Source organism: Artemia franciscana, chromosome 17 (assembly GCF_032884065.1).
Source record: "Artemia franciscana chromosome 17, ASM3288406v1, whole genome shotgun sequence".
Classification (NCBI taxonomy): domain Eukaryota; kingdom Metazoa; phylum Arthropoda; class Branchiopoda; order Anostraca; family Artemiidae; genus Artemia; species Artemia franciscana.
Window position 1 is genome coordinate 21,818,305 of NC_088879.1, and position 25,508 is coordinate 21,843,812.

General features: G+C 35.0%; 1 protein-coding gene across 3 annotated transcripts in view; it reads right to left on the bottom strand.

Annotated features, from left to right (window-relative positions):
* Positions 1-25,508, bottom strand: part of LOC136038001 (cell adhesion molecule Dscam2-like) — a 142,007-nt gene continuing 116,499 nt past the window's right edge. For all 3 annotated transcript variants that reach the window (XM_065720916.1, XM_065720915.1, XM_065720914.1), the window contains 7 exons: positions 24,115-24,546; positions 23,052-23,195; positions 21,232-21,378; positions 19,717-19,878; positions 15,334-15,437; positions 8,270-8,444; positions 1-212 (listed from right to left, as the gene is read on the bottom strand). In XM_065720916.1, the coding sequence (XP_065576988.1) occupies positions 22-212; positions 8,270-8,444; positions 15,334-15,437; positions 19,717-19,878; positions 21,232-21,378; positions 23,052-23,195; positions 24,115-24,546 (1,355 nt within the window). In that variant the 3' untranslated portion in view covers positions 1-21. The remainder of the gene's footprint in view (positions 213-8,269; positions 8,445-15,333; positions 15,438-19,716; positions 19,879-21,231; positions 21,379-23,051; positions 23,196-24,114; positions 24,547-25,508) is intronic.

The following is a 25,508-nucleotide window of genomic DNA, read 5'->3' on the forward strand; positions in this document are numbered from 1 at the left end:
GACGAAAAAACTAATTTTTATTCACACTTCTACTGTACAATGACTTTCACAAACTTTCCATTGGGCACCCTTGTTTTTGTCAGTAAGCTTGGCATCATCCATAAAGTCAACAGGTGGTTTTATCTTTTTGCCGAGGACTAGATTCGCCCCTTCGTCTGATTTTGTATAGCGCCTTCGTTTTCTTTGAATAATCTTGTATTCTCTATCGTCGCCTAAAAAAAAAAAAATAATAATCCAGTCATTAATAAAGACTTGTAAAATTACTTCTACCAGAGCTGATGCGGTATCATTAAAGAATTCTAACTCGGTTACCTTCATCAAACAGCTAATTGTGTGATCTAATAGATCACATAATCATTTACGCAGATATAAAACCAGATAACAAAGAAGTAAAACCGACTATTAGAACGGTTTTTCAATATTTGCAAAGCCACATAAACTAGAATGACAGTTTCTATTTTTTCCCCGGGTAGGCATAGACAAAGGGGCTAAAAATGCTCGACTTTTTTTTTGTAATTAACATGACTCATCTTTTAGTTCAAGAAGGTTTCTTTCGCCCGCTTCACTTCAACGTTTGACTGTTTTAGATTTTTTAAAAATGTTGGAACAGTTAAAGGATTTTTACTGCTGTTTAAATGGAAAACGTAATTAATTTTTTCAAGAATTTTTTTTTTGTATTTTGTTTGTTACTTTTGGTAGAATTACAGGGTTCAGAGAAAAAAACGATTACGTAAAAATTGTGGTCAATTGAGAATACAGGTCTATCTTAAAAAGTTCTATCCAAATACACATTTTTCAGAACTCCGCTAGAGCATATTTTTCCTATCAGTAGCTCGTTTTAAGCTTGCTAGCGTCACGTAGTATCAATACGAGCTTTCCAAACACCAAGTGGGGCTAAAATTGTAAATGTTAAAATTTGCCATTTTCAATGTGAACACCATAATAAAAGTGAACACGTATGGGAATACTCTAATTCTCTAATGAAGTTTGTGAAGACTAGAAACTTACGCGCCTGTTGGCGGTTGCTCCAGCTTATTCAGATTTTACACAAGAAAACAAAACTGCATCCAAAGCTGAACCTGAATCTATTCAAAGTGAAAGGTATATGGTCGTATAATACAGACTGCTATTTAGAACTTACTTATAGAAATTCATTTAAACAGGAAGATCCTATGTATGTCTATTTTAATTTTATGCCACTTAAGAAACTGAAAACATTAAAAATAGTATATCTTGCAAAACAACTACATAACTTACCATAACTGAAAAATCTCACCTTACTACTATCATCATCAGCAAAATAGCACGAAACGGCAGAGATTGCAGTATGCTATTTCAATGTCAGAAAAGTCACGAATATCGGAAAATTTGCTACAAAATGCAACCTAGTAAAGAGCAAACCCAAGCCCATAGTAGCCAAAAGTTAAAAATCACGCTTAGAAATAAACTGGCTAGTGAGCAAAAAATGCCACCTGAACTTGAATTAGAAATGGCAACTATTATCTCAGTTCGTCTTAAAAGTAAAAGTTTGTTGTGAAAAAAAAATCTGTGGTGATTTTGAATAAAAGCCTCTACAGTCCCCCTCCTTGAATAACAAGGAAAATCCCTCTTTTGCATGGGTAGCACTAATCTATCTCCCGTTTTTTCTTTTTTTTCCAGGGCTAGCGGTTTAACAGAACATAAAGACATTCTTAATAGCTCATTAAAAAGTTATTTTTCCTACTAACGTGCCTTATAAATTTCGCCAAATGAAAGTGCCATATGGCACCAAATGACACTCTTGAGCCATTTATCAAGGGCTCGGGCTAGCAGGCTATAAACATATCTTAGATGGATTTTTGAAAGATTAGATAAAAGATATTTCTCATATCTACGTCCTTCCTATAAATTCCAGAATAAGTAAATTCCAAATGACACTAAAAACGGCACTTTTTGTGCCATGTCTCAAGTGGAAGAGCTGAGGCCAGTAGGCTACCAGAACTCTTTAGAGTGGCGTTTAATAGCTCGTTTGACAGCTGCTGCTCATACCCACATCATTTTCGTCAATTCCACCATCCTTAAGTGTGATATAGCACAAGAAACCGCATTTTTGGTGTCACTTCTGAAGTAGAAAAGCTTAAAAGCATAAAACTATATCATTGTAATAATTATGGTCCAAAATCCTTAACTGGAGATTAGCAAAAACACCTCCCATTTGTTCCTCCTCTAAGCCTCCTTAATAAGCTACGCAATTAGGGTACAAAAAGCAATAAATCCAATTATTAGAAACGGCGTTCTGTTAGTACAACGTTGGAATTAGAGTGTCTCCCGTTCGATTCCCGCTTGGTTATTTCTTTTTTCCATCACGGTTTTGTGCCGTGTACGATTATTTTTATGATTAATTCACTCTTTTTGCAAATGTGATGGACTCATTTTTCAAAACACGTCCTGAAAAGGTATTTTGTCAAGCATTTTGATTCAAAAGGGAATAGGGGCCATCCATTTCAAGGTTGCAACGAAATTCTTATTAAAAAGTCTGTACCCAACGAATGGCGTAATTTTGTTACATTCCGGTGGAGGGGGCTCAGAGTTGGAGCCAATTTTTCTCAAATCAATTGAAAATGACAGAGAAAACCAAAAAACGAGCCATATAGTAATAAACAAAGAAAAGATATAAAAGAATCTAAAGAAGAATTGCTTATTGTTGTACTGACTAATTCAAATTATTTACGTATTTTCACTACTTAATTGACATGGAAGAACTATTTGTAAATTTAATACCTATAGAGAAATTATAATACTAGGAACCTATTTGCACACTTTTTCTGAGATTTTATGTAGTTGTCAGGCTACACTAAAACTTTTTTTTGTAGGATATCACCCAGTCTCTTCCCTACACAGAGATCTACCATCTCTCCTTAAGTATAGATCACTGCATTATGAGTAGTGTGGCCATAATACTGCCGGCTGGGTCCCTATCCCTTTGAATCGCAGTCCCGGCACTTCTTTAAGCTTGCTTATTTGGCAGAGTTTCCTCAATACGCAGGTGCTTGTTACGTATTGTACGGATTAATTATGCAAATGTTTTTCAAGAATTCTTTGGTTGTTAAGTAATATGTTTACATATGCAAATGTTTAAAAACCGAAGGATATAAGAAAAACCCTTAGATTCCGCCAGTAAAGTCGGGAACCCCCAGTTTTAAATACATTGATCATAATGCAGCGTTTACTTATGTAGCTGAAGTAACTTTGTGTGACATCAACACTGGTTTTAGTCCTGGATACTTTTATAATCTGGTAAGAATAGGCTTTGAAGGTCAACTACACCTGTTTTTCTAGAGCTTACGATCCAGTTACCTTAGCATTGGAAAAGATTTCAGAGTTACGACTTTGAGGATATTATTCTTAGCATTTATTTTTAGTAATGGAGTAGTAGTAATGTTGTAGTAGAAATTACAAGGGGTTGTCGGCTAACCCCTGAATGAGATGAAAATTTTGCAAGATATGTATTACCATTGAGCAAATTCAAGTTCGAAGAACAAGCATGTTTTCCAGCAAAAGTGAATATAATGCATACACAAATACTATAAGATGGATTAAATACATTAGTGAAATATATTAAAGACAGTGATCTGAATCAACATATAAAAAAGGAGTGAGTTTGTTTCTATTCCAGTTTTGGATTTATTTTTCTTGTTGGATATTTTACTGGCAATGAGAAGGTAGAGAGAATCTTCATTTTTTTGCTTTGTTAGTCTATAATCGGCAGTGAGATCGTCAGGATTGAAACTGGTTGGGTTTGAGAAACCAAATATCTTGCAGAATCTTGTGACTTTGGAAAAATGTTTGGAAAGACTTATCAGTTAAAAGGAAAATATGCTCTTCAAGAATGCTTGATAATTTAATGAAAAATGATTGTCCGTCTTTGGGCTATTATATGAGACTTTTAAGTCACGGGGAAGATGTATTTGCTTAATTTATTGAGTTAATAGTTGAAACAAAACAAAATGATATTGTGAATTTGCTTTTAATCACTACCTACAAATTCTTTTAAGACCCTATTCAAAAAAAAAGTTGAAACATCCTAACCAAACAGGTTTTCTTACGTCAGTAGATCACTCCTCCTGGAAGTAAAAGGAACATTCTTTTTATCAATCGCAAGCCAGTTTCTGTTTGGAGGTCAGACAGTCAACACTGAAAAATGTTTTACACATGTCCACTATGTTTATATACGTTGGGCAGCTGGGCATCCTGTTAGGATTGCATTTTTGTTGATCGCTATGACGAAAGGTGCAGATTATACAATCCATGTAAATTAAATAAATGAAACGCAGTGCAAATTAAAGATTAATTCCTGTGTTGAAAATGTTTGTGACTCTCACACTAGAGATTTCCTATGTTCCAATTGTCTCTATGATAAATCTGATAAATGGGAAAACACCCACTCGGTATGATTAGAATAAACCCTAAGCATGATTTCGGTTTATTTTTAAAAGACTGGTATCGTCTTGGTTTTAAATTGTCCCAGGAGAAAAAACCTGGTCTAAGCTTCAATTGTTTGAATAATAAGAGAATCTAGTTTTTACGTCATCGCTGTGAAAACAATGGCTACTACGTTTGTAAGTCTAAAGATTTTTATTTGACTGTTACAGAAAGTGATTCTTCATAAGAGAATATCGTGTGTGACATTGCTTCAAATAAGCAAATTGAAAAATGTGAATTTTATAAAATGAATCAGAATATTATTATTAAATTTAAAAGGAGACATAATAAAAATAAAGCAACATTGTATTTTAGAAAATGTGACCCTGACTTTGCATGCCAAGATGAGTAGAATTTGAATCTGGATGAGCTACCACCACTTATCGTCGTCGATGTTTATCTATACATAGAAGAAGGAATCTCAAGATTAAAGGCTTTTATTGCACATACATTTTCTTCAGGGCACTGAATTCCATATTATACAGGTAGGAAAGGGTATTTTCAATTATAAAGTCGTTTAATCAAGGGTTGTCTACATGAATGCTGAGAAATTCATTGTAAGTATAGCTATGACATTAAAAAATAAAATATAGTAGTGCATTAAAACCACATCTTTCTGTCGATAAATCTTGTACTTGTACCTGGTTTTGAATAATAGATTCCCCACTTTGCTCAAGAAATTTTTTGATGTGGGATGTGTATTATGCATAGCGCAGGCAAAGAGGATCAAAAATTTAAAATTCGTCGCTGGTTGAAAGATGCATAGCCAATGACCTGTCGTGAAAGTTGAAGGACAACTAATAACAATGATAAGGCAATCATTTGCGTTATGAGTATTTTTAAGGAAATCCAAGGGTAAGCGATAGGTTTTGTATTTGGACACGTGGGGATCCAAATTGCATGCGTAGAATATTTGATTTGTATTCACGGTGCCGAGTCTAATAGAACACCGCCATCGAGGGTAATTTCCTAATAGGTTTCAAATTAATTTAGTGAGAATAATGCTATACTTTCAGTCTATAGTTCGGCAAAGGTCCCCTCTAAACGTACTGAACCCGTTCGGACACCACTCATATCTTGAGCACCAGACAAATCTAATACAATGATACCGAGATTTTTTACAAAAATTGTATCTATTATACAATTTTCAAATAGTTCCGAATTTCGATCTAGAGATTGCATTGTCAATTCATATAGGGGCCTGTACGATTTATCAAAGGATAAATTGTCGAGCGGAATTCCATTTACCTTACATATAGAGATATAGAGATGTATTCCATTTACCTTACATATAGAGATATAGAGATTACATATAGAGATGGAAATCTAAACATTTTGAAATTTCGTGGAGAATTTGTCCATGACTTTTTACAAAGGCCAAAGCAAGCTTTGAAGGAGTTTCACCATTGATAAATGAAGAGTCGGTGTAGATACTCGAACTCGTAGAAATATGCTGTTGATTTGTGATTGTGTGTGGAACAAGCTGTTTGATATTATTTCCACTAGCTCTTAAATTTCAACTACCAAAGCAAATGAAAATATAACCTGTTGTTTTCTTACACGAGCTACTGCCGAAATGAAAGAATATGTTGTATCAGGTGCAGTGGAAAGTACCTTTCTCAAAATAAAATTGAACGGGGCTAGTTGCAACTTTATATCAATTTTAACATTGGGAGGTATCCGTTGAAGTATGTTAAATATTTCGTGATTTATTTTCATAACCAAATGTAGATTACTAGTTGTCACCTGTCAATGTATATTTCGAGTGTCAGTGTCCGTTTAAAATTCATATCCAATGGCTATGCCTCTTAATATCTTATAGGACTTTGGAGTCATCAGCATGAATTGTATGTAACTTGCATAGTTTGATAGATTGTTGCTTATGCTGATCTAAGCTCCATTTATGTAGACACTTATTTGTCTAAACAAATTGTGTCATACACAATTTTCATAGGTAAACTCTCCGGCAGCACTTGGTTTTTCGTTGTTATATTTTTGACAATGACATGCAAATCTATAAATGTGGAAGTCAAATCTACGGAATAGTCGTCACTGGAATAAGTTTGAAACTGAACGTTTTTACAGAGCGGTTGTTGTGGATAAAATTGAGCATAGTAACAATGTTTTACACCCATATCGGCATTTTTTATATTGGAAAGATTCAATGATGAGGGGACTGAGGGATGAGACCCTTTGTGTGGTAAATATGCTATTTCTAGGAAAAGAATTTCCTTGTCGATCTAATTTTTTTTTATATTCTTGGCTTCTTTTTCTTTCTTTGACAAGAATGGTGTCTTTTGCTTTTGATCTGAGTAGAGACTGATTAGTGATGAGGTGTGTTTCATCTTTTTAAACGTTTTCCACTTTGTCATTATTTCAATTGGTCACCGAGGGATCGCGCAATGAACGTGAGATTCTGGTAAATCACCTTCTTCAAAATCCTTCCCAGAGCCTCAATCGTGTAGCGTAATTGACTCAAAATTCACTGCAACCGGAGCAATATATTTTTTAGCTAGGGGAAGGGCAGAGCGAAAGAACTTAGCAAACCAACCCTTAGGAAAACCCTCAAGAAAAAATTACGTCCTCGTTTTAAATCTTATTCAATCTGCACGGTTTTATCATTCATTCCTCAATCCCTGCTCAAAACTTGCATTCAAAGAGCTAAATAAACTTTAAGTAATGCATTAACATACCACTTTTCTAAATAATTTTTCAAATTTTCCGCTGGCTGGCCCAGGGCCCCCGGCCAGCCCCCCCCCCGTAACTATTTTCTGACTTTGCCACTGTTTGGGTTGTTTGAGCATTTCATCTGTAAATGGAAAGACATGGAAATCTAAGAGGATATTTACGAAGACTGTAACCCGACCTTGCCGAACGACCCCTGTAATAGCTCGTTCCATGACCCAAATGTCACGGTCTAAGAGTAGCAATATAGCAATCAATATCAGGACAAATAAAAGTACTTTTTCTATTATCCACATCACTGAATCGGCAAAAATGACATGTAATCACAGCCAAACCTTTTGTTACTGCTAAGAGATTACCCAATTCACTTCTTAATGTTAACTGAAAGAGTTCCAAATACGAAGTATTTACAAGAATATATTGAAGGTACTTTATGCTGTAGTGATAAATGTGTTCGTAAGTTGTCTCTTATTTCAATATTCTTACATTTTAACCGATGAGTGCTTTTCAAGATACCAAAAAGGAATAAGATTTGGTTGTTGTTGCAACTCGATTTTCCCATAGCCTATTATTAACGGTTCTTCAGATTGATTTTAAAATTTTTAGTTTTCAGACAAGAAGAAGCTTCATAAAACCAAACACAAAACTGTGGATACTAGAATAACAAAAAATAAGTGTAAAAGTCTAGAATACGAAATCGCAAAAGTAAACCTTACTCAGGCCCAAAAAGTATAGATAATTTAGCTTTTTAAGAAAACAAAAACTACATATTACTTTGGATTACAACTTTGGATTACAGATAAAAACTACGATTAAACCTCCATATTTAAAATGCAAATTTCAAACATAATCAGGTACATTAGGTACAAAATCTCAAAATTATTGACAAAGAACAACTAAAAGACAATACAAATATGCGGGAGATAGTGTTCTTTAATTACGACCACCATTTAGAGGATGCTCTATTGGATGAATTCGACTCCAACATAAGCTTCATTTTATGTTGGAAGGTAATAAAATATAAATATTTTGACTATTTAATTTCGTTGAGCCAAGATATTTTGTTACTGTTCTTCAGGAAAAATCAGTGGTAACAAGGAAACTAATGTCCATAGACACATACCTGACTGGCTGTCACACTGAGAAAACGTCTCCAACTTGTATGTAGAAATAGTGCTGAAGTCTCTGGACTGGACATTCGGTGGATGCTTCATTTTTTCATACAAATGAGTTGGTCTTTCCAGAATTGTTGGGGGATTAGTGCTGTAACCAGGAAGTATAGTGTCTTCCATGCAATTCTAAAATAAAAATTAAATTTTATAATAAAAAAAGAAAAATTCTTCTCTTTATTTGTGATTTTGAAGCATTCAGCGTGAACATTTGATAATTCAAATAGCCAGGGGTGGTTCAGCTGTTTATTACTTTTCTCCATTCTGAGATTTCCTAATAAATTCAGAATGACGGAAATCAGAGGCTACGCTATAGCGTTGCCTATTGTAAAAGCCATAAAGCTCCTACTTTTATTATTTATTATTTTTTACCCAAAGTCACTTCATATAGAAGGGGTGGTCATAAGAACTTCGGAGGGGGCTCAGTCAATTAGAAATCGGAAAATAAGTGATGTTTTTGAGAGTCAAAAGCAATCGGAGGGCAACTAATCTCCTCCTGTTTTTCCCCAAATGCATCCGATAAAAATTTTAAGATTTTATTAAAAAAAGTTGAAAGATCAGGTAACGAAAACTAAAGGGAAGAATCAACTCCTTGGGCCTGGGGACAGGCATTGTATTGCCCTGGATTGATATGTTAATCTTATGGAGGGGATGCTCGTACAAAGTTCAGAGGGGGCTCATTTGATTGGAAATTGAAAATTTTAGTTCACTTTCTAAGAGTAAAAAGAGATCGGAGTGCAGCTGGCCCAACGTTCTTTCTCTCCAAGCCCATCCAGTAAAAATTTTGAGAATATGATTTTGTTAAATATAGATCAAAAGTCAGATAAAAACTCCAGGGTCGGCACAACCCCCCAGAGCCTAGGGCTAAATCTTCTAAATTATGCCCCGGTGGTATATAATTTCTTATGTAAGGGGCGGTCCTATAAACCTCAGATGTGGCTCATTTGATTGGAATTTGAAAGTTTTGGTTGTCTTTTTATAGACAAAAGTGATCGAAGGTCACCTCCCCTTCCACATTCTCTTTTCCCAAATGCATCCGATCAAAATTTTGATATAGCCGGTTTGTTTGAAATAATACAACGATCCACAGCTCCGGGGAAGATTGTAACTTATGCCCCGGGGGCATAAATTACAAATGAACCCCCACTCTTTCCCCCAAATGCATCCGATCGAAATTCTGAGATAGCCATTAAGACTGAAATAGTCCAGTGATCAAATGACAAACTATTCGGGTTCATCATACCCTTACCTCAGCTTGGGGGAAGGGTTGCAACTTACACCCAGGGGTCATACATGCTTTTTATTGTGTAAGTGTTCGTATAAACATTTGACGGGACTCAGATAATTAGAAATTTAAAGTTCTAGTTCCTCTTTTTTACAGGCAATGCTATAGTGATGCCGATAGTAAAAGCCATTCGGCTTCAATGTTTTATTATTTGTTTATTATTTACTATTTTTTCCAGGGGCACTTCTTATGGAAGGAGTGATCGTATAGACTTTGGAGGGGGCTCATTCGATTTGAAATTGGATGTTCTAGTTTCCCTGTTAGGAGTCACAAGTGATCAGAGGGCAATTTGCCCCTCCAAACTTTTTTTCCCAAAATGCAAGAAATAAAAATTTGGAGATAGAAATATTTTTAAAATAGTTCAAAGATTAGACAACAAAACTCTAAGGTTCACAAAACCCCCTGAGTCTGTGGGCAGGCATTGTAAGTTATGTCTTGGTGAAATATATGGTTCTTACATAAGGGGTTCACACGATTTTCATGGGGGGCTCATTTCGTATGAATTTAACATATCTAATTCACTTCTTAATAGCCAAAAGACACCAGTAGGCAACTAGCCTCCAACGCTCTTTTTCCCAAACCCATCCGATAAAAATTTTCAGATAGAAATTTTGTTAAAACTAGTTCTAACATCAGATAACAAAAACTCCAGGGCTGACACAGTCCCCAGAGTCCAAGAGTAGGCATTGCAAGTTATGCCCTGGGGGCATATATGGTTCTTATGAAAAAGATACTCGTATAAAATTCAGGGGGGGGGGCTAGTTTGATAGAAAATTAAAAGTTCTAGTTCACTTTTTAAGAGTTTTAACTTTTTAAGATATCCCTTAAGATATTTAAGAGTTTTAACTTTTTAAGTTCACTTTTAGATTCACAAGATATCCGAGGGAAACTAGCCATCACACAATTTTCTTCAAATCCAACCGACAAAAATTTTGAGATGGCCATTCTGTTAAAATTAGTTCAAAATCAGATAACAAGAGTTCCGGGGTTGGCACAACTCCCCAGAGCCTGGGAGCAGGCGTTGTAAGTTATACCCAGGGGCATATATTGTTCTTATGGAATAGGTGCTCGTATAGACTTCATAGGGGCCTCATTTCATAGAGAAATTGAAAGTTCTAGTTCCCTTTTTAAGAATAAATAGATTGGAGGGCCACTAGCCCCCTCGCCCATCTGACAAATATTTTGAGATAGCCATTTTGTCAAATATGGTTCGGACACCAGATGACAAAACTTTGAGGTCGACACAACCCCCTAAAGCCCGAAGCAGGCATTGTAAGTTATGCCTGGGGGGCTTATATGGTTGTTACGGAAAGCATGACTTCAGAGATGATTTATTTCATAGGAAATTGATAGTTTTAGTTCCCTTTTTAAGAGTCAAAACAGATCAGAGGGTAAATAGCCTCCCACGGTTTTTCCCCAATGCCACCCGATAAAAATTTTGATATAACCACTTTGTTAAAATTAGTTGAAACATCAGAGAATAAACTCTGCATTTCTCATTGGAATCATAGTATTCGTGAAAGCCACTATCGAACCACTGAAGCTTTTTCCCGTTGCAAATTTTGCATTCCTCTGAAAACAAAGTGAGGCGAAGAAGTTGCAAAAGATCAAGAAACTATACTTGACCAACATTGATATAATAAAATTGAAATAGATTCAGGAGGTGAATTTGTCGATCCATATGTAAAGAAAGTATTACAGAAATATAATACAACGGCTTATTGCAGTCTTGCTCCAATAAAGGCTGCAGTGGCCAAGTGATTGATTGGAAGCTTTCTTGTTTCACGGTATTGTGCACTCACAAACGCTGATGATTATATTCTTGACTTTGATAAATTATTAAAATTTACAATCAATATCCTCATCACTCACTTTCCAAGCTTAGTGCTCTTAAGGATCATCAAGGAAATGACAATACAATTGACGTTTTTCTCAAATAATATTCCAATGAAATGGAATAAAACATAGGGTAATTCTCTATCGGTGATACGTTTCGAATCGATCAAATTACTAAAATTTTGCAGACTATGCTGGATATTTAGCCAGCTTATCCTCAGAAGATTATATATTTACTTATGCTTCATTAGTTGAGACCTCAAGTGTTGGCAATGGCAACTTCTCCCTCCTACTCGTCCTCGAACGTAAAAAAAGTCAAGATCATGTTCATCCCTGCTTACAACTCAATTTAAAACAACTTCAAAATTTTCTTGCAAACACATCATGTTCAAAAATCAGTCACATAATGTTACGAACAGACTTTGATGACGTTTTAGCAATAAAAAATGGCTTAGCTGTGATTATATGTCACTTTCGACCCGCACTAGATGGCTAATTGATGATTTGTATTCGTTGTCCTTATATTAATTGATGTGTTGTTGCTCTTTGACTATGAAAAATGGGTCGTACTGAAATGGACAATTGAAAAGGTTGAACTTCTATGGCTATGGTTTTGACAGTTAGCTTGCTAATTTATTTCGCTCTGCACTACCCCTGGCTAAAAAGTACATTGTACCAGATACTACAGATTTTTCATCCTCTACATCACACGATTGGAACTCTGGCTAGGACCTTAGAGAAAGCATGAAAAAAAAAAATCTTAGATCCACTGCTCGAGCTAACTGATTTCTCGACAAAGTGGAAAGGCTTATAAAGCTCAAGAGCCACCTCATCAGTGGCTAGAAAGAAATAACAGCTGTCGAAGAAAAAACAACAATACAAGAACGAAAAAAATTTTGTTAAACAGAAAAATGAAATTTTCTCCTAAACACTTGTGAGAGAGAGAGAGATGACGTGTCTATCGCACAATGAATCCCATCCTTCAGTCATTTCACGGCTAAGCATTTCAATGCAGAGAATGTTGATATATGTATAAAGAATAGTTACTATGAACAGTTGTATCTGAAATGGTTGCTTTCTGAAAATGTTCATTTTCAATTTTTTTCCAACAAAGACTATTTCGTGTATTTGTCTTTCACGATTATAGATTTGCATGTGGCAGTCCAAAATTAACCAATGAAATGCCAACTCTTGCCGAAGGATTCCTCTATAAAAATTGGGTGTTGTATAATTTGTTTAAAAAGAATAGTGTTTACATAAATGGAACGTTGGTGAGTACTAGCAACAATCTACCAACCTATAAGAATTACTTACAGTCCATGATGATGACTCCAAACTCCTATAAGAAATTGAGATGGTTAGATGCACTCCCCTCCCGCATGTTTTGAACAGAAAACAAGTCAAGATGTTCATAACTGCAATATAAGACAATTCCAATATAATACCGTAAACACACCATATTTGGAAATCATCAAGTTAACGCTAAGAACAGACATTGGTGAGCATTTAAGGATAAAAAAGGGTTTGGCTGTGATTATATGTCATTTTCGGCTCGCTGAATATGGTTAATCTAAAAATCACATTCGTTTGTCCAGATATTGATTGTTGTGCTGCTGCTCCTATACCGAAAAAATTGGGTTATAGAATGGACTACTAAAAGGGTCACACGTCAATGGAAGGTTATAGTCTTGACAGTCGGTTCACTAGGCCATTTTGCTCTGCACTACCCTTTTCTAAAAATTTTATATTACCGGCTGTTGCATATTTTTAATCCTCGGTAAGAGCTTGGGCTAGGACTTTACAGAAAAAACTTAAGAAAATCTTAGATATACTACTCAAGCCTATTGAAATTTCGAATAAGTGGAAAAGATCTAACAGGTGGAGAGCCACCTCATCACTCTTCAGTTTTTACTCAGGACAAATAAAGAAAGACATAACAGTTGTTGAAGAAGAAACACAAAAAAAAAGAAATGACAATGAAAGGAAATTGTTAAATAGAAAAAAAGATTTCTTTTCCTAATACTTATGCGTGAGAGAAAGAGAGAGATGGCGTATCTACCGTACAAGAGATGCCACCCATCAGTCTCTTCATGTTCAAAACTTTTCAGTGCAGAAAATATTGATGTCAGTGTAAAACATTTTTACTCTGAAAAATTCGATCCATAACAGCCATTCTTTGGAAGTATTCATTTTCCTTTTTTTCAATGAAGGATATCTCGTGGATTTATCTTTCATCTTTATATATTTGCAAGTGGCAGTAAAAAATCCCACCAATGAAATCCATCAACTCTTGCCAAAGGATTGTCCTATGAATATTGTGTAATGTACAATCTGTTTAAATAAATTAGTTTTTACATAAATGGGAAATTGACGAGCACGGGCAACAATCTATCAAACTATATCAGTTACGTACAATCCACGATGATGACTCCGAAGTCGTGTAAAAAATTCAGATGCTCAGATGTCTTCCTCCTCCTACAGGTTTAAAAGGTTTTCAAATGTTTAAAAGAGGTCTCAAGAATTTACGAGTTACATACAGCTCATGATGAAGACTCCAAAGTCCTATAAAAAAAACCTTAGTTATGCTCAGCCATAGGATTTGAATATATGGGAGGCAGAAAGGTTTTAAAAGCACTTATGGATGCAACGACTAGTGAATTGCATTTGTTCCAAGAAAATAGTTCTTGAAATAACTAGTATATCTTACTGGTTACTACCAATGTTAATGTGGACGTAAAATTAACACCAGCTCCATCCAATTTTGTTTTGCGAAAACGCACCAGATGTATCGGTCCGTCTTATCTTGGCCACATTTCATATTCAAATACAGCAGGTTATGAGTTCCGTTGCCTGGGCGTCCGAAAAATTGAGAGCCAGTGAAAACGATATCAAACTGTTCGTCTCTCATACGATCGCCAACTAGCGACACATTGTCAGAGGTTCCCATACCTACACTGATTGTTAATTTATATTTATAAATAATTTCTTCAAAACTTGCAATGGCCTTTGTCAAAAGTGCCAGTGGTGTAAAATCATGGACAACCTCCTTAAACTAACTTCAACTGTTTTGACTGCCCAATCTTGTGTGTTAAGTGAATAAAATCTTTCTTTACACCGTAGAATTTCTTATGGATAGAGACCGGGGTGACCGTAGTATTTGTTGTTGCCTTACTACTCTTCACTCTTAACATTAATGACAATAAAATAGAGTATCAATTTAACAACAATTTATGCTTTAATAATCAATAAGGTAGGCTGTCTTGCCGTCACTCGAGTATCAAGTTAGCTTAATGGCCATGTTAAGACCAAATATTGTATTGGTTATAACTAGGTTATTATACCTACTAAGTTCCAATGTCATTTCCTACTAAATTCCAGCGTTTCACTTCCTACAAAAATTAATTGGGCACTAAAATCACTTAATTAATTAATAGGATTAATCTAATCCTATTTCCACCAAATTGGGCATTAAAATCACTTAATAAAAATACCATTTTTCTATCTGGGATCCTGTCTATTTGTTCTTGTTGCTGTTAGTTAAACTCCATCTGAGTCACTACTATCTCCTTCAGTCGGAAATAAAGGGGCATATACTACTAAGACTTATACCTTGTGCTTTGGGTTGTAAAATGAGCATCTAGCATTCTAACAACTCAACTGAGGTTCCTTAGGAATAGACAAAATATATTTCCGAGAGTATTTTTAGAATAACTCATTTCCTGGGCTTAACACTATTGTTGGCTCTGCCTTTCTTCACAATTTGACTGAGCATTTTCATACGGCTCTTGAGGATCTTCCTTTTCTAAAGTCCATAGCTTAAACCCAAGTATACTACTTTTTCAATGTACCTACGATTCAATATAATGAAATCTATAAATGGACATATTGATAACTTACTAATTTCATTATATTTGATGTTTGTGAGTTTCCATACATCGAAGTAACATTAGTAGGCAGATCACTCAGTTGAAAAGTGGCATAAGGTGAAATATCTGAATATTCTAAAAAAATAGCAAGATTAAAAAATTATTTTTTTTCGTAAAAACAAACACTATACATCTCAGGAGACGGAGGGGAAGGAAGAATCTAAAACTTTAAACCTTTTTTAAGGACTGTAGCATACTTCATGAATTAATTAAAGTAAAAAGTCCTTAGAATACACAGGATTGCTTAAAATTTAGGGTTTGAATTCATGGAATTCAGTTTTTTTTTAATCCAGAGGAAGAGCATAAATTATAAGACTGTTATAAAAAGGAATGAATGTCCAAATCATGACGGAATAAAAGTATTATGCCAATAGAGTGGCTATTTTTCTGGGCTGGTAAAGTTGTATGAGGAAAAAAAAATAATTATAAATTTTTTGAGCCTTTATTGTTGTTGCTAAATAATGAAAACAGAACAAAATCAGAGCTATGTAAAACTTGAAACCGCCGTTAAAATCTTCAATGTTACACAAATTAAAATTTAAATGTTTGTGAAGTAGTATTCTATAAAATGCTCAGGCAAATATTAAACCAAATATTAAATATTTCACGTATTTGAGGATTAAATCATGACGCAATTCTGGTTGAGTCTGATTTTGGATACGCTTAAGAATAAAAAAGACTTGCTGATTTTATAAGAGTCGTAAGTAGTAACGATTTAACAAATCCCATGACTGCCCTCAAGACTGCCCCCAATAGGCAAAAATATGGCATCTGTCCTATCTTTTGCACTTGTTGCAACGATACATCCGGGTTAAGTAAAATATTATCCAATCTATAATATAGTTGAAAGGAATTGGCGATACCGGACATCCTTGACGGACGTCATTGGTACTTCAGATAGTTCCGTTAGTTCACCATCTAATAGTACGTTACTCAGGGTATTCTCATAGTATGCTCTTAGTAGGTTGATTATTTTCTTCGAACATTATTTGCCATATCAAGGGTCGTAGTATCGAGTCAAATGCAGCGCTGAAGTCAAAAGAGACTGCGAAGGTATCCAATCCGTGAATGAAACGTTGGCGAAGAAGAAGTCGCAGGGTAAACATGTGTTCTAAACACCCTATTCTAGAGTGGGAACCTACCTGGTTCTTCATTGTCCGTTACTCTCGCTAACTCGTTACTTACTCTTTTCTAAAGCGATTCACTAAAGAATGAAGAAACAGAAAAGCCTCCAGGAGATTGAAAAACCAGGAGAGGCCAAATAAGCTTCCAAAAACTAACATGAATCAGCTTAAAAATATTTTTGCTTGTTTGCCTCAATATAGTTGGCATATTTGAGGTACTAATATGATGGAAACATGTGGTAACTTGTTTTGGGTCTTAAGCCATTAGACAGTAAAAAGGGAACAGACATCAATAACAACTTATGATTAGAATCGATTAAAGGGTAGAGGTTGGGGAAATAGATATTTATTGTTATTGGGGGAGACAGTAACCTAGGGCTACCATATTGAAAGACTAGGCCTTCGAGAGGTGGTCACAGTTGACCACGAAAGAACCCAACCAGTTGTTGGCTTAGGGATCTGACTATTAAATTTTGTTTACATTATATATTATTTCACACCATCATTTGAGGCTAAATAACACATCAAGTTCATAGGGCAACCCCCCCCCCCAATGCTCATCCAATTCAGCCACATCACTGAAATTTCTGATTGTATTCGATTTTTGCAACTTTTTTGTCTTTTCTAGATTTTCTTATTATCAGAGTAAGAATAAAAATTGTTTTAAAACATAGATTAACCTATATTTTCTGCGAACTCAGATTAAATTTTCAAATTCTATTGTCTTTTGGAAATGTACTTTTCTTTTATAGTTTCTTTTTTTTCGCCGTCTTCAAATGGAAACTGAGTTCTCGCATTAGGTCCTTATTATTGAATTATGATCTCTTGATTTTTTTTGCGAAAAAGCATGTTCTCAACTCTTATTTGCAAGCCAGACTAGCACGATTGTTGTCTCGTTATTACTGCGTCATCCTGGCAAATTAAGGTTTGAAGCCAATCATTTTCTGAAGGGAAGTGACACAGAAATCAAGAACTATAGGAAGCTTTGCCTTTCCAATGGGTTGGCTATGTTTTCTTATCCTTACGAGTCGAGATTTCCTGTTGTCTATTTTTTCAAATCTTCCAAAGGCAAGAATAATAGCTAAATTCTTTTAGGGTGAATTAGTATATCTGGTTTCTAGTTTCCTAGACTCGGTAGCTGGGGTATTCTCGTCTATCAATTTCGCTTAAGGATTACCTCACCCACTCCCACAGTCAACAAGATCACCACCTGTGAGAGGACGCTCAGGATTCCAATATCTCTGATATGTTCTTCCGCACATTGTTCCACTCTCTTGTTTAATTCCTGTTGAAACCTTATTTGACGGGTGCGGATATTTATCCTCAAAATAACATCATACCACAACTGAATCGATATGGATAATTTTCACTTTATTAATGCAGTTGGTTTGTCGGCAAGTTTTAGCACCAAAATAATTAATTCTAAAGAAGCTATTCTAACTATTTGTCTACCTAAATAATTAAAAACCGTATGAATCAGCAAACACACCATTTTATGCGTTATTATGGGCCCTTTGCTTAATTGATTTTCCGATCCTCTCAACTGGGGATATTTCCCGTGTAATTCCCTGGGTAATTATGTCTCCATTTGTTTTGCTGGTTAATCTGCTCCTTTGTTCTGCGTAAGGGTGCCTATTAATATTATTCTTACCATGTTGCGATTGTTCTTTCTCAGAGCCATCATTTCTGTGTAGTAATGCACTAATTCTTTCATTTTGTCAATTATTTCTCGTTCTTGTTCCTTAAAGTATACTTTTATATACGCATCGGTAGATTCGAAAAATTTCCCATTATTTTGTTGTTGTACCAATGAATGAAGTCCGCACTTGAATTTTTTTGCCTAGTATATCGTTTTATAATTTTATATTCCTAGACATTTTTATGCCTATATGTGTTGATATTACTATTCGAATTCTTTCCACGTTTCTGAGTTTCTTTTTCTTCTGAAATTTTTCCGGGAAAAAGCTCGAATCTGTTGACAAAAGCTTCCTTGAGTTCTCGAAAGTATATTGAATTGTAGGGTCTTGAAGTGGTAAAGCCATAAAGGTAGTTTGTGCCTTAAGGCTTAGGCGGGTTTGAAGCTTAGTTATACAACACTATTCCAGCCAACGATTCAATTTCAACCCTTTTTTAAAAGTTACCCTGATTTAGGCCTAAATCTTCGCTTTTTCTTATTGGCTGAAATGGTGCGGTGCTGATCTATTACCGACAGTTGCTGTGGTGGGTCTTTTCACACCTCTCTACTTTTCTACCTACGCCCTCGTGCATACTGGTGTCTATATTCTCTATACACATAATTCCTAATACAGGGTGAACTTTGGTTAGATTATCGAATTTTGAGTCTTTCTTCGACTATGACTCTTTTTGACTATGGCACTAATAAAACTCATTTTTTAATCCGCTCAAGGCTCCTCATGCCGTGGGTTGTGATACAAAAGGATCTACCTGGTCTCAACCCATCTTCTTATTCACCAATAAAAGCGGCGTTGAGCTTAATGGGGAATCCTTACTGGAGTTCCAAAATTCGACCATCAAGGATAGATTTTTCTTTTTCTTGTAAAGAGCTAATAAGGATTCCAACGGTCGCTTTTGTCAGTCCACAATTCTCTGAAATTGGCCAACACAGGCCCTCAATGGTTCTTGCTTGCAGTGTTGTATCTACCACGTCTACCATGTTGTAGCCTAAAAGCAAACGAAGTTGTATAGAACTCCCGTTGCCCAGAAGCTGGCAATATCATTGTTTGCTCATAAATGTTCCATACCAGATCTCGGGTTGTATCATTGCAATACTATTATGTATCCCTTTCGCCCTTTAAATGTATATGAATGTGACTTCATTCACATGAAAAATATATTTTATTCAAGATAAAGGCTCTAAAGTATAGTTGGTCGAAGAGGGCACATCCTGCCCATGACCCACAAATATTGTCATACCCCACTGGTGGGGCTTAAGCCCCATATTCGTAATGACAGATGTGCCCCATTCATATTGTCTTTCATGAATGAAAGGAGTAATTTTTCTGTCTTTGCAGCGTTCATAGCTATTATGACATCAAAAAATAACGACATTTACACATTATGGAAGGTTTTAGTCATATCACTAACACTAAAACGACGATTATTAAACATTTACTTCTGCCAAGAAATTTAGTTCTTTACCTTTAATGAGTTCTAATAAAAGCAAAATAAATAAAGGAGATGTAGTGCCTACTATGGCGTATGTCACTTACCTTCTTCTGGACTTGCAAGGAAGTTCCTTTGGAACTGATCATCTTGACGCTGTATTCTTTCCTTAAAATCAAATTCATTTTTTTCCTGGTAAGCCACAGGAAAGGATGAATCAGAAGGCCCATAGGAATGTGTAATACTTGAAAGTTGGGCTGCTTGCTGCCCTGCAAATGAGATATCAGAGAAAAAGGGGCGACATAAAGAAAAACAACCAGTTATATGTCTGAGATCTCTTTATACTTTCGTGAATTTTTTCCAATGAAATATCGCTATTTCTTGCTCAGTTACAACTTAGTATAGGGTTTACATAGAGAAACCCTTTAGACCACGTGTGCAACAGAGCACCTGGGATATTAAATTGACAATGATAACTGTTTTTAGTTGAAGCTAATGCATAGAACCAAGGATATTATGTTGGCTTAAAAGTGAGTTTTTTAGCAAATGCAACTCATACACTTTTTAGTTGAAATTAACAGTGACTTTATTTGCTTTTTTGGCTTCTTTGATATATAAAAGATCTGGATTTTTTTTAACTGCAAGTAAGGAGCAACATTAAAACTTAAAACGAACAGAATTTATTCCGTATATGAAAAGGGTTATCCCCTCCTCAACGCCTCGCTCTTTACACTAAAGTTTTTTATTGTTTTAAAAAGTAGAGTTGTGAGAAAGATTCAAACTTTAGCGTAAAGAGTGGGGCGCTAATGAGGAAAAACCCTTTTCATATACGGAATAATTTCGTTTTAATTTTTAATGTCGTTCCAATTCTTGCAGTTAAAAAAGCCGTTTTTTTAAAAGTTTAATTAACTATTAAAAACTATGGGTAGAGAGAGGAATAGAGAAGTGATAGAAAGAAAGAGAAATAGAGAAAGAGAGAGAGAGAGAGAGAGAGAGAGAGAGAGAGAGAGAGAGAGAGAGAGAGAGAGAGAGAGAGAGAGAGAGAGAGAGAGAGAGAGAGAGAGAGAGAGAGAGAGAGAGAGAGAGAGAGAGAGAGAGAGAGAGAGAGAGAGAGAGAGAGAGAGAGAAAGAGAGAGAGAGAGAAAGAGGGAGAAAGTGGCTGCAGAATCAAATTTCAACTATAGACATTTTTTAGAAAATATTTCTTAAAGCATCTTCTTTTACTTTAATATTTACACATCAATACTGATGTATCTATATTGATCTCATTTAAATAGAAAACTAGATCTGAATCTGTCGGCTAGGCATCCAAGTATTTTGACACACTAATGTTGTCTAAGGTTTGAAACAAAGGCTATGATTTGCAAGGTCATATTTTGATGTCACAGAGCTACAATGACAAAAAAACTGACAAACAAAATGACAAAACAACTCATAGTAAAGTGCAAGAAGATTTTATCTTTTTGACACTTTAAGCATCTTATTAGGCGCTTTAATCATTGCCCGCTTGTGGTGAATTTTAAAAATTAAAACTTTTACATCAGCTATCTGATTCCATTTTCTACAACTCAAACACTGAGCTTCAATAAATTGAGAAACTCATATATAAAAACTGCACTTACTCCTTTTTAGACATAAGAGAATCCCTGCTACTGCTGCGGATAAGACAGCTACGCATGAGATTGATATTGATAGAATAATTCGAATATCAGCAAGGCTGATGGAGGTGCTTTCGGTGTGCACAGCAACATGAATTTCTTCAAAATAGTCTGAAAGATAGTAAATAGAATGCTTAAATTTCAAATGATAATACAAAAGAGAGTATAGGGGTAAAACGATAACTTTATGAGCCAACAGTATTTTCTAGTTTTAAAACTATCTTCTTTTTCTTTGAAATTAGCATTCAGAAAACCAATCTATCTAAAACAATATGTTGACAAGTTAAGAATAAAGCTTTATGATAAACTATTCTTCTATCTGAAGTTAAAAAAAAGATATGTAAAATCATTATTGGTGTTAAAACACTAAGCTGTTTTTTAAATTGAATAAAAAATAAACTTAGGGTAGGCTCTGCCAGGTACCGAATTTCATTTTCTTTGGAAGAATTTTCTACTTGAGGGAGTTTCCGATAAGAGTAGGAAGATTCCCATCTCCTGCTAACAAAATTAAATTAAAAATAAGCAAGAGCTTCTACTATATGTTCTGCTAAAATATAGGCCTACTTTATTATTTTTAAAACACACATTTGAAGTTTTTTTGAATGCTTTCTAGAAAGATTAATTTCACTTTCAATCAGACATACCAGCAGGACAGTTTTTCGTGAGCAAGTATAACGTATTTCATCAGAGCTTTATGAGTATAAAGTTAAAAACAAGTCTCAAGTTTTCTATGTCTTTCACATAAATGTTTTCTGTTTCTCTCCTACACATATACGTATGTTTCTCTCCCGATACAGTATATCGTATCTATGATCGAATGTGAATAGTTCATAAAATTTGCAAATGATTAGCTTTGCTTGAAAAATTTCCGTGAAATTCTGCATCGATGAAATATAACATAAGCTCAAGCTACCGCAGTTTGAATTTACAGACGATGCAAAGTTGAACTTATTCCTTACTCCCAGTCCTAACGTTGCACTTAGTTTCATTTGGAACAAATAATTTTTTTTTACTTAATTCCCGTTCGTTTTTAATATCCTATGGAGGCCTCCAAAAATCTTAATTGTCGTGTATTTTATTAATTCTCATTACAATAACCATCTTCGCTATAAATCTTGCCCAAAATTTTTATTAAAAAAGGACACTGGGTCCAAAATGAAAGGAAGGAACTTTGTGACCCCCCCCCTCAGTTTCCTTCTTACTCAAAAGAGTATTAGAACGTCCAATTTGTATTTAATACAGCCCTCCTTCAATATTCTAAGACCGGCAATCAGGAACAAATCTACTCTTAATGTCAAATAGTTTTAAAATATACTCACTCACACTTAGGCCAAAAGCTTTTTCCCTTCTCTCCTAAATTTCTAAAAATTCACTTTTCAATATTTCCAATAAAAAATGACCTTTTTCGTGTTTTCACTGAAAAAATTCTAAAAAAAATCTGAAAAGAACAGCAAAATTGCACTTCCCCTAGGTTTTAAAAATATATTTTGGCACCCCTACATTTAAGGGGTGTCTGACAGATGCATTTCATATCACTTGTAGCAAAGATAATTTCCACTTTGAAATCCTGCCCTTTCGAGAAGATGGAATCATTTTTCACAGGCAGTAGAGAAAATCCAATAGTCACCCAATTTTTTCTTGATTTCTGTCTAGGTTAGCAGCAATGATCCATCGAAAAAACTAATCATCAACCATGTACTTATCAGATAAGGGTTATTATCTGTTGATAAAAAAAGGGTTTCGGCAACGGTTCTGAGTGATAATGAAAAAGTCAAGACTTATACCTTTAATTAAAGGAAGTGTTCTGAAATTGTATAAAGATTCTGTGATTCCTGCTTCATTTCTAGCAGTAATCCTTAACTCATGAGAACTGTCGGGATCTAGCCCTCGAATGACTTTCTCTTCAAGTCCCAAAGACGTTTCTCCAACTAAAATAAAATTACATAATAGATTAGAAAAACCCTCATAAATAAGAATTTTGGATTTTCTTTATGCACATATAGATTTGGAAACTACCTTACTTTCTGAAAATTTCCCAGAACAATTGTGTTCTGATAGAAGAATTTCATAACGCTTACCAAAATTAGTCATACAGAGGTTAGCCTTTAGGCCCATTTCACTCCCGTTGGCATCTTAAGAATTTATATAACTTTTCTAAATATATTTAGATTTTCATATAAGAGTAATTTACCTGTTTTATTATATATTTTCTATTTTTGGCCCCCTGCACTAAACAAGTTTCTGCGTCCACGCCTGCTTATACCATTTTAACTCAAAAAAATATACAGTAAGAGATGTCGTTTTAATAACACAGGGAAACTGTAGCCAAAGATTTTACAGGCAAGAATTCACCGTGTATTACCTTCCAGATAATTTGACAGTGAAAGATAATAAATTTCGTGATCTAACACGGTGGGGGGTTTTGCTCTATATATAGTGGTAAAATATCAAAGATATTCGAAAAGAATTAACCATTTTGTGGCTACGGCCTCTATAGGATTCCCCATGCCAGATGTTAAGATACCTCAGGACAGGGATTGAGAGAAGAAAAAAATCACAAAAAAAAAAAAAAAAAAAAAAAAAAAAATAGAAAACAGGCAAAATAACTAAAAACAGAAACGTAATAAGGCTATGCCATCCTTTGGAAGTTTTAGTGCCAGACATTGAAAAAAGATTATTTGAGAATGTTTTAATATGACTTTTTTGACTTTTAAAATAATGAAACGCATATATAAACTACATAGGCTAAAACAATGCTAGATGAACAGCAAAAAATAACACATTATCAGTACAGAAGATCACCCATCTACAGATTATATATTTCATAGAAAACATTGGTAGTAATACCTGCTGTCCAGTGCGATGTTTCTGCTCTGCGGATAAATATATTCAGCTCTTGCATCGGACAGCCACCATCCTCAAATGATTTAAAAGCTAGAATAATGCAAGTGGAATTTAGCTGAATAAAACTACTATTAACTGGCAATTTTGGTTTACCACCCAAAGTCGATATGCGCAGAATTTCACTTGACATTCCAACACCAACAACATTTCGAGCAGCTAGTCGAGCAAGATAAGTGGTTCCACACTTTAAACCGATGAATGTTACTGTTCTTTCACTCCAATGAATGCAAATCTCTTTCCACTCTGCCCCAACTTGCTTAAAGTTAGCCAGAAAATCTTTAGGCACCGCTCCACCGTTATCCTCGAGACGAAATCCAAGTATGATACTGCTTTCGTTGATTTTCATAATTGAAATCACTGGAGAATCAGGGGGCACTAAAAGTTAAGAAGTTCATTGTACAAACCGTTCGTCTTTATGAACAAAAGCAACACTTTAAAGCAACTTTAAGAAACACATGAAATTAAAATTTCACAAGTTACAGAAATTCGAAGTTAGAAAGCATTTTCTTAGAGCATTGGGCTGAATTTAACCTGTTAACTTTTAGAGGAGGAAATTTAGTTCACTAGATTCGGTGGAATAGTTATTCAATCAAAATATGTTTGTGTTATAAGCCTCTATGGGACCTTAAATCAATTCCTGTTTTCAAGTTCTATTTATTCCCATAAAATAACAGTAACAAAAAACAATATCCAAAAGGGCTCAATGGCCCGTTACATGGGAAACGACATACAATAAATAAAGAATGATAAAACTTGGCATAGACATACTAAACAACATCTAAATATAAATCTATAAGGAAGAGAAATTAACTAACCGGCAGTCCCCACTAAACAGCGAGCCTGACATCACCCAACAGTAGAATACAAATTAAAATTATCTGCGTCATCGAGAATCCATCGCCAACAAAACAACAACCCAAAAAAATAATAATAAAAAAATTAAACCATAAGAAACAATTAGTAAGAAACCTTTAATAAGAAACTTTTCATCTGTCTCTTAAAGAAGCCAAGTATTCGTGACTGCCGGATCTCAGCGGCAACCAAGTTCCAAGCACGCCCCACAGTCATGGCCAGACCAAAGTCTGAACAAACCGAGGGAGTAGGTGGAATCATTACATCCTACCAGTTTCGAACTATATATAAATTTACTTCCCCTACTACTTTGAGCAGTCCCGAAAAACAACATGAGAGATCTCCTTGGAAGTATTGATATGCCAACGAAGATAGTGATAAAAACATATCTTTAATCGTAAGGAGTTCAACAGGAGTGTGTGTAGCCGACTGGGGATTTCTTGCCGCTTTCTCATGAAGATGGTGAATAGGAGCAAATACCGAGG